General features: G+C 52.7%; 6 protein-coding genes across 6 annotated transcripts; 3 read left to right on the plus strand and 3 right to left on the minus strand.

Moving 5' to 3' along the window:
- Positions 1-469: 469 nt before the first annotated feature.
- On the plus strand, positions 470-2125 carry BJX68DRAFT_262451 (uncharacterized protein; the record flags this gene model as incomplete). The annotated part of the gene is made up of 3 exons (XM_071044441.1): positions 470-1012; positions 1093-1341; positions 1436-2125. 3 exons carry the CDS (start codon positions 470-472, stop codon positions 2123-2125), a joined length of 1482 nt encoding a protein of 493 aa, XP_070903891.1.
- BJX68DRAFT_227522 (putative raffinose synthase protein Sip1) lies at positions 2123-5187 on the minus strand. Its single transcript, XM_071038685.1, has 2 exons — positions 4743-5187; positions 2123-4688 (listed from the first exon to the last, which is right to left on the minus strand). Exons 1-2 carry the CDS (start codon positions 4803-4805, stop codon positions 2211-2213), a joined length of 2541 nt encoding a protein of 846 aa, XP_070903892.1. The 5' UTR covers positions 4806-5187; the 3' UTR covers positions 2123-2210.
- A 160-nt stretch (positions 5188-5347) lies between these two features.
- On the minus strand, positions 5348-6416 carry BJX68DRAFT_227523 (phosphoglycerate dehydrogenase). Its single transcript, XM_071038686.1, has one exon. It carries the CDS (start codon positions 6356-6358, stop codon positions 5423-5425), a length of 936 nt encoding a protein of 311 aa, XP_070903893.1. The 5' UTR covers positions 6359-6416; the 3' UTR covers positions 5348-5422.
- Positions 6417-7245: 829 nt separating this feature from the next.
- On the plus strand, positions 7246-9614 carry BJX68DRAFT_277641 (major facilitator superfamily domain-containing protein). The gene is made up of 2 exons (XM_071048369.1): positions 7246-8194; positions 8266-9614. Exons 1-2 carry the CDS (start codon positions 7590-7592, stop codon positions 9224-9226), a joined length of 1566 nt encoding a protein of 521 aa, XP_070903894.1. The 5' UTR covers positions 7246-7589; the 3' UTR covers positions 9227-9614.
- A 182-nt stretch (positions 9615-9796) lies between these two features.
- Positions 9797-10283, minus strand: BJX68DRAFT_262455 (uncharacterized protein; the record flags this gene model as incomplete). The annotated part of the gene is made up of 2 exons (XM_071044442.1): positions 9797-10162; positions 10212-10283. The coding sequence occupies 2 exons, from the start codon at positions 10281-10283 to the stop codon at positions 9797-9799; spliced, it is 438 nt and encodes a 145-aa protein (XP_070903895.1).
- Positions 10284-11411: 1128 nt separating this feature from the next.
- Positions 11412-12562, plus strand: BJX68DRAFT_262456 (uncharacterized protein; the record flags this gene model as incomplete). Its single annotated transcript, XM_071044443.1, has 2 exons — positions 11412-11435; positions 11507-12562. 2 exons carry the CDS (start codon positions 11412-11414, stop codon positions 12560-12562), a joined length of 1080 nt encoding a protein of 359 aa, XP_070903896.1.
- Positions 12563-12667: the final 105 nt, after the last annotated feature.

Consider the following 12667-nt stretch of genomic DNA (forward strand, 5'->3'; position numbering starts at 1 on the left):
AAATGCGGTATTGCAGATCTGCTTATCAACTCCTCTTGATTGATTGCACAGGGGTACTCGACGATGCAGATTTCCATTGCAACATCTTATCGCTGCCCCCTGTCCCTGTCGCTCCCAATACCACTCGGATATAGCCGGTGGCGCGCTGCAAGGATTTGCATTTGGCCGACCGTCTACGGTACTTTCGTTTGCTGCAATTGCGACCCTGGGTAAAATCGCGCAATCTGCCGAGTCCACTCTGCGTTTCTCAAATGCATGGCATTCATCATGGCATGAAATCTCTGCAGCAATGCTGTCTCACCACGCTCGCTTTGCTTCGGGCTAGTTCACTTAGGGCTTTCCGGGCGCTGACTACGCGGCCACGGTGACGTCGGTGGCTCGCCCGTTCCGCCCGGTTAGTCGCTTGCAACAACCAACTTGACCTGCATCTCCGACGGACGAGGAGAGCGACTCGCGTGAGAGCTTGGAGATGGAGAAACACGAGCAGGAACAGCAATACGAGACGCTCAACCTAAAGCGACGCATCTCCTCACTGATCAAGTCCATCTCCCCGCCTCCCCGCACTCGCACACGACCAGAAACACAACCACAAGTGTCGCTCTCCGCCCTCGAGGCCGGCCAAGCATCGACCGACAACCACCTGCAGACCATCTCCGCACACCTCCGCAAATACGCCCCCAACCCCCCTCACGCTCAGACACCACCACCACAACACCACACCGGTTCCAATCTTAGTACCAATCCAACTCCAAATCCATCCCCAAATTCGAGTCTTCCAATCCTCCCCCTCGACGCCTGGAGCACCCTCTACACATCCAACGCGCACCCCACGGGAAACCACTTCGTCATCCACCAACACGACCACCCGATCGCCGGCCCGCACTATGACCTGCGTCTGCAGATCTCGGCCTCCAGCTCCGTCAGCTGGGCGATTATGTATGGTCTACCGGGGGATCCGAATTCGAAACGGGCGAATCGCAATGCGACCGAGACGAGGGTGCATTGCTTGTGGGTGTGTGCTTCCTTATTCTTTCCTTGTGTTACTTCTGTTGAAACAATGCTACGAGTGGCTAACCTGTTTATATACGGTAGAACCACCTCATCGAAACGGCCTCTGCGAAGACGGGGAGTATGATTATCTGGGATACCGGGGTTTACGAGGTCCTTCCGCGCCGGGCAAGCAAGCGGGAACCCGAGACGGAGACGGAGATAGACTCGGCATCGGATACGCGCTCTACACACCAGTCTACGCCTGCCAATGCCTCTTCGCCTGGTAGCAGTGGCATCAGAGGACCCCACAAACCAACAGAAAGCGAAAAACTCCGCAAGGCATTCCAGAATGTACACGTCCCTTCCCTTCCCTCCCCTCCCACCGTTCCCTCCTCTCTACTCCTCGTATCTTGTTCTTCCAAAACTAACACATAGAACTGAACAGCACAAAATAAACCTCCGCCTCCACGGCACGCGCCTACCAAAGAACTACACTGTTTTCCTGCGCCGCGACAAGACCGATTTCCGGGGTCCTGCTACACCAGCTTCGATATCAGCGACGCCGAAGAAGAGGAGGCGGCAGAAGAATGCTATGGAGAAGAAGAAGCGGACTGAGCCGACTACGTCGGATTCAGATTTAGATGCCAATCATGATACCGGGTCTGGGATAACGGGATCTGATGGAGTTTCCTCGTCGGGGAAGCGGAAGCGCGGACAGGGTCATGACGACGAGGAGGTAGATGACCACGAACACGAACACGCCGAACACTCCGACGCAGATGATAACAGATCAAACCCCGACTCAGACTACCTAATCCGCCTGCACAACGCGTACCCCGGCGCAGTCAACGACATCGGCTCGGTCCACCAACGCCGGTGGTTCATCGGGCTCGACCGAGTCGGATGCGGGTTCGTTCGCGAGGCGCGAAAGGACGAGTCCGGTGTCGTGCGGAGACGATGGGTGCGCGGAGTTGATAAGCGGTCTGGGCAATTAACTGGGTTTGACCCGTTCTATGTTCGTGGGCCGGAGGTTGAGCGGAGTGTTGTTACGGGGCGGGTCGGTGGTGATGTACTCCGCGATGAGGGGGTGCAGGGGTTTGTACCGAGGCGGGGGTGGAGGGCTGTTACATACTAAACAATGAGAATAACGGACCTTGTTCTGTGATCTATGAACTGTGTTGTGTCTGTGTCTGTGTCTGTGCTCTAGTAAAGATAGCCGGCTAGCCAAGGTATATACTCAACCGCAACTCATTACTCCACCCGGCCTCAAGCCCCAGCGCCTCCCACGCCTCCGCAAGATCAACTGCAAGAACCCTCCCATCCTCTTTCCAAACTGTCTTTCTTGGGACTGGTCGACCCGAAATCAAAATCATCAGATCGTCATCAATATCCCACTGCGCCAGATCCGAGACATACACGCCCAGGACGCCCAGTGCTTTCAGGTTGACGTCGATGCGGAACTGCCCGTTGCTCTGAATATATGCATCGTAGCCCAGAAGTGCCGCGACGCCCGTCATTTTGCCTAGCAGGCCGAGGACGGCGATTTGTGTTGGCGTGGTATTGTCTTTCAATTTGAATGATTGTGTTGTGTATGCCGTGAGGATTTCCCATCCTTTTGTTTCGAGCTTTATGTGGATGATCGAGGCCGCGTTGAGCTTTTCGGTGATCTTGCCGCTGTTGTGTGCGCGGACGATATATGTTCTCTCGTTGCCGTTCGCGCTGTATATACCTGGGAAATCTTCAACGATGATGGTAGTTGATTTCGTAGTTGAAGAGACGTTGAACAGGCCCATTATCCCGCTTCCTGTACGTGCGCGCCCTGTATATGTTGCTATCCGGAGGATGTGTCCTTCGTTGATGTCACGGTACATGTCTAACGTGCGGCCGACGACACTTGGTCGGAGGGTGACTGTGTTGCCCTGGATGGTTTGTGCCGTCATTTGGTTGATGATCGATATACCGTGCTGGCCTGGTGTATCTGTTATAGTGATCGGCCCGCCAGAGACACATCGTGCCGCGGCGTGAAATCCCGCGTAGGCGTGGCCCGTCTGAAACATGTCCCAATCTGGTAGCACATTGAGGTATCTTGTGAGCAGTGCATTGTGGGCGTTGCAAAAGACATGCCAGGTGTGCGAGTCGTCGATATTGGGGAAGAAGTCGTCGGAGTTGCGGACGACGATGGTGGATTTGTTTGTGGGAAGTTGGGAATGGAAGATTATTTGAGGCAGTTGAGACATGCACGAAATGACCTTTGGTCCAAAGTAACGCTGCGATGAAATTGACCAGGCGTCCTGGTAGGCGTTCGTGAATCTCTTCCTGTCTTTAGGGTCGCTGATGAGGTCCAGGAAGGATTGCGCGTCTGCTTTGACGCCGGTAATCCCGGAGGACCAGAGAAATTTGTAAAAGTCATTGTAGAACCGCTGGATATCATCTGGGTCGATTGCAAGCACGGAGCTTCTGATGTCGCTGTCCAATTTCACCTCTTTTGTCTTGTATGTAGCTGCCAGCTCTCCGTCAGGCGATATGCCGCCCCAGTATCCAAGCAGCGCATGCCAAACTGCGACATGTTCGATATTGTGATGACGCTCACGGATTGCAGTTACTGTTTTGGCAAGTCCATTTGGAAATGCCTTCGGGTTCGCCTCAAATTGTTTCCACCCACGCTCCCAACCCCCACCACCCTCGTTATCAAGCGCCTGCCAATTATCGTCGATAATCAGACCACTGATCTTGATACCATGAGCTTTTAGCTCATCGAGTGCAGATAAGATCTTATCTTCCGTCAGATCCGGCCCGATCCCGTTCCAGGTACAGTATGTCAGGCCATCGTACCAGCTCGAAAGCCATTCTGCTTTTGGGTCGTGTTTCGTGGCTACCTCGTATGGCCTCACCAGTTTCCGTGCCTCGTAGATTAGGGCGCTCATCGCTACTTCAAACTCATCCGCTGCGGCTGCTAGGACCTGGAATCGTGCGGTTGTCGCATTATCATTTCGCGACTTTATCACAACTCTGCCGTTTGACCCCGACTCAAATGTCGTGAGGACGTCGTCTATCCCGGAAACACCGAGTAGCACAACATGTACGCCGTCCGTCCGAAGAAACGAGCACAAAATTGCGTCCTTGTCTAGCGTAAGTTCCTTGCCCTGCCTCGGACCAAGCCATGGCGTTACCAGCCTCACAAGGGCAAAGAACCTAGCAACCGAGGACGGGACTCCAAGAGGTATCTGGGCCACGCCCGAATGCCCGTCCTTCGCGGGACCCACAGATCCCGAAAGCTGCCATAGCGACGCGCCGGGAGCCTCGCTTTTCCGAACCTCGACGGTGATATCGGAAGACAGGTCGACAAAGTATTTGCCGAAATCTTCCGCTGACGCACCCGAGCCGAGATCCACTGCCGTGAAGACCAATTCCCCGTTATCCACACCGTGCTCCTTGTTTCCCCATCGCCAGTCCGCATCCGAGGTTTCTCGGTATCGCACGGTGAACTCGGCTGTACCCGACTGAGGACGAGGTATCTCCTTCGAGAAGATGGCTCGAGTGCCGGGAGTGTGAGGTGAATTACCGGTCAATTGCGGGACACTCGTGGAGGGACGTTTCTCGAGAGGAAGCGCAGTCCACTCGGGGGACTCGCTGTTATGCCAGATCTGGACTTCGAAATCCTGTTCCGAGTCCGATTCAAGTATCACTGTGAAGTTGATCTTCTTCGCTCAGTAACAGATCACACGATCGGATGCGGAGGTCAGCAGACATACCTTTTCGCCCTTGACGCAGGTGACCTGACCCAGCGGTGGGTAGGTCGTCAGGCTGACCGACATGGTGCCGGCAAAATACTTTCTATGAGAGGGATATCTGCACGTTTAAAGACCGAGGAGCTGAGGATGAGGAGTAGCGGTCGGCCCGTCGCCAGAGCTAAGATAAGGATGCGGGGCGCTTCGCGGCTGCGGGGTCCGCTTGGGCTGATGGGGTTGAAGGCTGATTAACCGTGTCAGGAAATTTGTGAAATAAACTAGTAAGCCATCTTGAATATTAAAGACCTTGAGAGATGCAAGCAGGAGAAACGAAAGACTGGCGGCGAGGGAGATGGAAGGTTTAAAGAAGCTTGAGAGGAAGCTTCTGCCCCGCATGACCCAAGCAACTTCTCAGGGTCCAGGTGCTTTGGACGTCATGACTACAACATGAACAGCCCATTTAACGGAGCTAATTTTGGTGTATTTTAATGATTATTAGAACATCCAGTCATCCAGCAGATTCTCATGTCTTGATGATTTGTCTTGAAAAGAACCGCTTATAGTCTGGCTGTGACCGACACTTATATATATACCTGACATGTTCCTAAGCGACCACAAGTGGACTAACCATTGGTATTAACTGCTAAAGACCTCTATTTCTATATATGTTCATGGACAGGATAAACTCATCATTCTATATACATTCAGAGCTTGTTCTTAAGAGGCTGCGAAGCCAGGAACCGCCGCAAGTTATCCGCAATCAATTCAGTCGAGCCGACGGGCCTCCCACCGGCAGCATGCGGCGAGATAATCACATTAGGAGCCTTCCACAGCCTACTCGACTCAGGCAGCGGTTCAGTCTTGAACACATCAAGGGCAGCACCGGCAATCTCTCCCTTCTCCAAAGCATCCACTAACGCTTCCTCGTCGACTGAAACGCCGCGACCGACGTTAACAACCCACGATTGCTTGGGGAGCAGCTTGAGTCTCTCGGCATTCAGCGCATTTTTCGTAGATGCAGAGCCCGGGAGGATCATGACCAGCGCATCAGTTTCCGGCAAGAGCTCCGAGAGTTTGTCCTCGGCGAAAACCTCGATGCCGTTACGGACGCCCGCGCTTCGAGCAATACCCTTGACATGGGCGCCGAGGAGAGTCAGATGCGGGGCCAGTGTCTTGGCGATGCTACCGAAGCCCCAGATGAGGATGCGAGAACCGCGTAATGTGGTGAAGTCGCTTCGCGGGAATGAGCCACCGAGATGTCCCGGCCACTTGGACTGAAGTTGGTAGTCGCGCATCTCGAAGAAGCGGCGGGCGGCGGCGAGCAGGAGGCCGAGAGTGTGCTCGGCGACGGGGTAGTCGTGGAGACCGACGCCAGTGGTAACTGTGACCTTCGAGGTGTCAAATCCAGCGTTCAGAACGTCATTAGGGCCGGCTGCGAGGGATTGAATCCATTTTATGTTCTTCAGGCGTTGAGCGGCGTCCTTGAGGTTATCGGCAGAGTTGGACCAGGTGACGAGGATGTCGGCATCAACGTGCTCTTCGGGGATCGGAGACTTGACATCATAAGGGTGCAGTGACACGGAGAATCCGTGCAAGCTCTGGACGTCGAGCGGGACAGAGGTAGGGTATAAGAGCTTCATGGCAATGTGTGTACGACGTGGATTTTGAGAGGATGAGGAGAGTGGAATGAGTTTGAAGTAAGGAGAGTGTTTGTTCGTAGGGGAGCGAGCTCGGAGGAAAGCCGACCGAAGTGAGGGGCACATGGCCATGGTGGGTTTAGCGTCGGGAAAGTAGCCGTTAATATTTCCGTCGAGTATTGACGCAAGGCTTGGCCCGTATTCTCCATCTCCTTTTCCCCATGGGGGCGGGCAGCAAAGGGTATCCATATATGGATGATCGCCATGAGATGCTTATGAAATCAAGACATAATCAAGGTCATAGTCCTCCTTCAGCCCTTTTCCGAGCCAGTCGACACCTTACCAGGAACCTGGCGAACCAGAAGGGTTGTTTGAACAGGCATTGCATTCCTTCTGCTCCAAATGATGCTGCTGTGATAGCAAGGTTATCCGTTCGGAACGACGATCCGCTCAAGGCTGTGGATTGAAGTCAGGATCGTGGCGGAAAAGACAAGAGAAGACGGAGCTGCCCAGAAAGCTTTCACAGTCAAGCTCCGCTTAGCTACGGTCTCTTGGCTGTTGGCATGTGGCATTGGCATTCAAGACGCCCACACGACAAGATATCTGAAATTGCTGACTTGAAGTGAGAAAAGTCAAGCGATGGCATGAGTACGCTGAAGCCTCCAGCTGTCGAATTTCCCTGATGGTTCACTTATTGTACAGGCAATATCCATATGACCCGGAAAGGGTAGTGTCTTCATCCGTTGGCTGGCCAAAGAGTCCACCTTCCGCTGTAGCCGGGGTTTGTTCTAGTTACGAAGCAAACCTCGCTCCGGATTTGCAAAGGTGTCTTGTCTGCTACTATGGTACGAGAAGAGCAGTGGTACGCTCCTGCTCTGATATGAAGGCGGCCTAGCCGTCTTCGAGCGCCCTATGATGAATGTGAATATAACTTATCCGAGAGCGGCGGACTGCGAGGTGCTGCCTTCTGCAAACCGGCGGTGATGTAGGTCGGATTAGTGCTCACGGATAAGTCGCTTTGCATCATTGCTAGTTCCGGAGCGCTACTATTGGAGTACGCACAGGCGATGTGCAAGAAATCCTGGAGAAGATGCGGGGCACCCCAGGTGCAACCGAAGTAACATACTCCAAGGAGGCTTTGATATGGAGGTCATGTTTATGGGTCTCGACATAAATACCACAGCACGCAGCAGCCTGACACAGCATCTCTCCATCAACCCACTGCATCGCCACCATGTCAATAACGCAAGCTCATCACAGTGACGGAAAGGAGGACGTTGTTGAATCCTTCAACATCGAACGTGTTCCCATAACTGAGGAAGAGAGCAAGCGAATCCGCCGAAAGATCGACCGAAACATCCTCGTTGTCCTCATATGGCTCTATTTCCTACAGAAATTCGACAAGACCGTGCTCGGATATGCTGCAACCTTTGGTCTACGTGAGGATACTGGATTGACTGGGTACCAGTACTCCCTCGTCTCATCTATCGAGCCTATTGCCCAGCTGGTCTGGCAACCGTTCTCTTCTTTTCTTATTGTCAAGGTCCCGCACAGAAGTCTCATGCCTCTGCTCTGTCTCGGATGGGGCATCTCCCAGGCATGCATGGCAGCGTGCCATACTTTTGGTGGTCTAATGGCTACCCGCTTCTTCCTTGGTCTCTTTGAGGCTGGATGTCTTCCTCTTTTTAGTGTCATGACCAGCCACTGGTATCGCCGTGGAGAACAGCCTTTGCGGGTCGCTGCGTGGTACTCGATGAACGGGGTGGCAACAATGGCAGCAGCTGCTATATCCTATGGTCTTGGGCACATAGAGTCAGATATCATGAAGCCGTGGCAGATGTGAGTGCTCACCATCCCCCTTCACTCGTTTCTGTCACCATTATACCAGGCTAACCACCATTTTCCTCCAGTATATTCCTCTTCGCAGGCCTCTTAACCATAGTATCCGCCCCGCTCGCATACTGGCGCGTATCCGACGATATAATGTCCGCCCGCTTCCTCACCGAAACTGAAAAAGCCCAAGCCCTGGAACGGGTCTACGCCAACCAAACGGGAACCGGTAACCGCGAGTTCAAAATGTCTCACGTCTGGGAAGCACTCTTAGAGCCCAAGACCTGGGGCTGGGTTGCCATTGCAATGCTCATAAATGTTGGTGCGATTGTCACCACCACCTTCGGGCCCCTCCTAATAAACGGCCTCGGCTTCGACAAATACACATCATCCCTGCTCAACATGCCATTCGGCGCCTTGCAGGTCATAGTCATCTTGGTAGCCAGCTACCTCGCACAAGTCGCTCGTTTGAAGGGTGCCATGATTGACTGTTTTGTGCTCCCAGTGATTGCCGGATTGGTTCTTCTCTTTGTGCTACCCCGTGACGGCTCCTCCCAAGCTGCACTGCTGGCCGGCTATTATCTCCTCGCATTTCTATACGGCGGTAACCCCCTAACTGTTGTCTGGATTGTGGGTAATACCGCAGGCAGCACGAAGCAGTCCATCGTGATGAGCTTGTACAACGGCGCGACATCAGCTGGAAACGTCATCGGGCCCCTGCTTATGAACAAGAAAGACGCGCCTGGGTATCACCCAGGATTGCGCGCGTGCCTGGGGCTCTTCTGTGCGCTGTTCTTCATCGTCCTCCTGCAGTGGGCCAACCTGGTCTGGCTCAACCACCTGCAGGCTCGTCGTCGTGTGCAAAATGGCAAAGAGGCGAGGATTGTCGATAAGTCGATGAAAAACCACATTGAGCCGCAGGAGCAGAATGGGAAGATTGTCGGGGATGATGGCAAGGTTGATGGACAGGCTGGGCAGGTCGATGCCGCGTTGCTGGATCTGACTGACAGGCAGAATGATGAGTTTGTGTATATTTACTGAACTCAGGACCTCTGCTTATCCAGCCAGTCTATGAGCCATGCGTTGTGCTTCAGAGACAAGCCAGATGCTTTCTTCAGGAGGTCCACAGACTCGGACTCATCCATTTCCAGCACTTCAAATGATTTCCAGGTGACAGTTAAATCCGTTCTTCTACTCGTGATCAGCACCGCACCCCAGGGTTTCACTGGTAATAAGTCGCGAAAATTGTATGATTCAAGGTCATCAACGTTACGAGTATCACCAGCCAATTCCGGTTAGCCTTATAGGATAACCACTGGTGAAAGGCATCTCTAAACTGTTTAAACCTCCTATGCTCATATCACCAGTCACTGGTTTATAGTTTATTTAGTACCTCTGTTAATGCTTTGAATCATGGGTTATTCACATCAAGACTGTTTATTTCATAATGGCTTGTGATTGTCTTAAGTATATCCTGAATGCTGTAAAACACTGTTCTTGGACTAGAACCATCGATCCAAAATATGGAGCTGAAATTCTGTTCCGCTCGGTATGCGAATTCAAGTGCCACCTGCATTTTCCCACGCCTCCTAGGTTAAAAAGCACTAGCAACTAACGATCACTATCCGCACCGCCGTACAGTGTATAAGACATGTTTTTCAGGATAGACTCTCTTCCGGTGAAGCGAGGGTTTCGTATCTCCGGAAGTCCAGGGCCCAGTTGGAACTCCATTGGTGTTACGCGTATATTGGTCGGTTTTTCTCGGGAAGCACCATCAATAGGATTAGGCGGTGGTTTCGGACGTTTCTGAGGCGCTTCGGTGGCCAATTTTACCAGAACCCGCAGTCGCTGACCGATTATGTGCATATTGGCACTCTTCACCGGGTTATACTTGACGATTGTTAGGTGGTCACCTTTGAGATCAATAGACTCGGCGTTGATAGCACCCGGCACAATCGCAGAATATTTGGGGGCCATCTGAGTAAACGGTCAACAATCATCAATAGACTAGGCTTGGAGGCCATACCACCACCCGAGGCCCCTGTGATCCAACAGGCGTTGGAAGAGTCTCATAAAAGTATGTAGTAGCAAAGTCCATACTGATTACGTTGTAAGTATCGTGAAGTTCCTCAAGGAATGCTTAACTCTATTTAATATAGAATGTTATTTGCTAAATATGTTCTAATGATCATAGGTATTACTCGTGACATTTTTACAATTTCCAAACACAGACAGCTTCATTGTTGTCATGACTATGTAAAATGCCTCTTAGAATATAGTTAACTAAGTTAACTAATAACTATGATATCCTAGGGTGGCTGCATTGGTACTAAAAAAAAGTTAGTTAAAATTCCAATATTTCATAATAAGTCAGTTAAGTTTTTATTTCCGCTATCACTACAGACATCAGTTGTATAGTCTGGAATACAAGTCCGCAATTTGTGAATCGCGTTGTGGGTGGGCAAAAGGGCATGGATAAGACAATCCAATATCCGACGGTATATTGGATACTGCAGGGCGACCGGCATGGAAGGCAATAATGGCCAGCACGATATCGTGGACAATGATCTTACACTTTGTGGTATGCAGATCTCTCCGCTAAGCCTCGAAATAATGACTTGGCAGCCCCCACCATTGGTCTCAGAGTCGCGCGCTGATTGGCGTTGCATCTGGATTGCCTACATGGGCCTAGCCTATGGAGTAGACGTCGCTTCAGCCCTACTCAAAAGAGCTGGCAGCTCACAGTCGTGCCGATCGCTGCCCATTTGTCTGAGCGGCTAAACCATCGCTTGAGCTGTTTCGTGCCAGCAATGCAGGCGATCGACACGAGCAGACCAATAGAGTGTCAGGCTCAGTTCCATCAATGGCCAAGATTCAGCGTTGAGAGGCTTGAGAGGCTTGGCGATGCACGGGAGACTCTGAGAATTCTGTTCGCCCCCAACTTGACATAATTAGAGGTTCCATGCGTTATCTGTTAAGGTAATAATTGAGAGACGTCAACATGCATTGCCTCGCGGGAAAAATGGCCCCTCTGACGTTGTCATAGCACTAGCCGTGGTCCGTTGCTTAAATACAGAAGCTTCCCTCGACCTTGAAATTGAACGGCAATCGTCCGCGTCCGATAGTGAGTGAACTTTGCGCAATACACCTGTACCCCTAAACAGTCGACACCATGGTCCTTTGGAGAAGAGAAGGAGCTGAAGAATGCGAGTTGGTCGGGGAAGCAATGGCCCCCTTGGTGGGCAACGGGGTTTGTCTACCTACACTCAGCATGATAAACCCCGCTACAATGTTCATGCTAACAATGAATACCTACCGTAGATCCTCGTAGGCTTCGCTGGGCAAGCCGTCATATCCCTCGGTCTCTCGCTGTGGGTGTTCTTCCTAACCACCCACGGCAACATGGACATCACACACCCCGAAGGCTCCAAGGAGCGCGAGATCGAGCGCAAGCGATTAGACTTCGTATCCAGCATTCTCACAATTGGCTGCGACATCCAACTAACGCTGGGCATCGCTTACCTCGTTACCGTCTTCTCCCAGGTCCAGATCATGGACACGTACCACCTGCACCTGGTCTTCGACATCGTCAGCTTTGTCGCGGTCTCAAACACGGCTGCTCTCGTGTGCTGGCGCTTCTGCCGCGTCAAGATTGACGGCCAGCAGGCCACTGATGGCGACTCTGAAACGGATGCAAAGACCGGCCCCCCAACCCGTCGCACCCGCACGCGCGGCGGCGTCCCACAGCGCATGTCCTACTGGAACAGCCGGTACCGCGCAACCTTCCTCTTCATCGCGCTATACCTCGCATTGACAATCCTCCTCTGCATCCGGCTCAACGAATGGGCCCCCAACACATCCCCCGGCCGCTGCTACCACTCGCACCTGATCACCAGCCCGGGCGCCTCGCACCCAGGCGACGACAAGATCTACGTGAGCATCACAGCCTCATGGCTGATCGGCGTCGTGCTGGCAAGCGTCTTCGCGGGCGTTAGCCGCCGGCGGGGCATCCTCGTTCTCTCGTCGCTGCATTTCCCGCTGCACATGTACATGGCAATTGCGCTGCGGCAGGCGAACCAGGGGCGGTTTGAGGGCGAGACGAAGCATGAGAATGAGTGGGACTTCGGGCAGACGACGGCTGTTGTTCTACTTGGTGGTGCGGTTGTTGAGTTGCTTTCGAAGGGGAGGGAGTATTGGTCTTTTGAGAGGAGTGTTAAGCGAGATGGGGGTTTGCCAGGTGCGAGGTATCGGTCGTTGGGGGAGGTTGAGGAGGGAGTGGACTTTAATGATGCGAGGCTGCTTGATGCGCATCCCGGTGAGGAGGGGCGGGTCTCTGGCGATGGAAAGACTGCGGTCGATGCGCGCGCTGCGAATTGAGAAGGAAAGGTGGGCTAGGGTGAGAACTACGTATCTGATTATGATTTCTTCCATTAGCATGCCGCGCAGAGCCAGTACTATAGATGGATTCGCTTCACATCCTTC

The sequence above is a fragment of the Aspergillus pseudodeflectus genome, assembly GCF_044049435.1.
Source record: "Aspergillus pseudodeflectus strain CBS 756.74 chromosome Unknown BJX68scaffold_4, whole genome shotgun sequence".
In the NCBI taxonomy this organism is placed as follows: Eukaryota; Fungi; Ascomycota; class Eurotiomycetes; order Eurotiales; family Aspergillaceae; genus Aspergillus; species Aspergillus pseudodeflectus.

Bases quoted from the DNA above. Each gene is read 5' to 3' on its own strand.
- BJX68DRAFT_227523 (XM_071038686.1), bottom strand. From the start codon at position 6,358: ATGAAGCTCTTATACCCTACCTCTGTCCCGCTCGACGTCCAGAGCTTG.
- BJX68DRAFT_277641 (XM_071048369.1), top strand. From the start codon at position 7,590: ATGTCAATAACGCAAGCTCATCACAGTGACGGAAAGGAGGACGTTGTT. The intron at 8,195-8,265 runs GTGAGTGCTCAC...ATTTTCCTCCAG, and splicing joins ATCATGAAGCCGTGGCAGAT to TATATTCCTCTTCGCAGGCC.
- BJX68DRAFT_227522 (XM_071038685.1), bottom strand. From the start codon at position 4,805: ATGTCGGTCAGCCTGACGACCTACCCACCGCTGGGTCAGGTCACCTGC. The intron at 4,689-4,742 runs GTATGTCTGCTG...TGAGCGAAGAAG, and splicing joins CCTGCGTCAAGGGCGAAAAG to ATCAACTTCACAGTGATACT.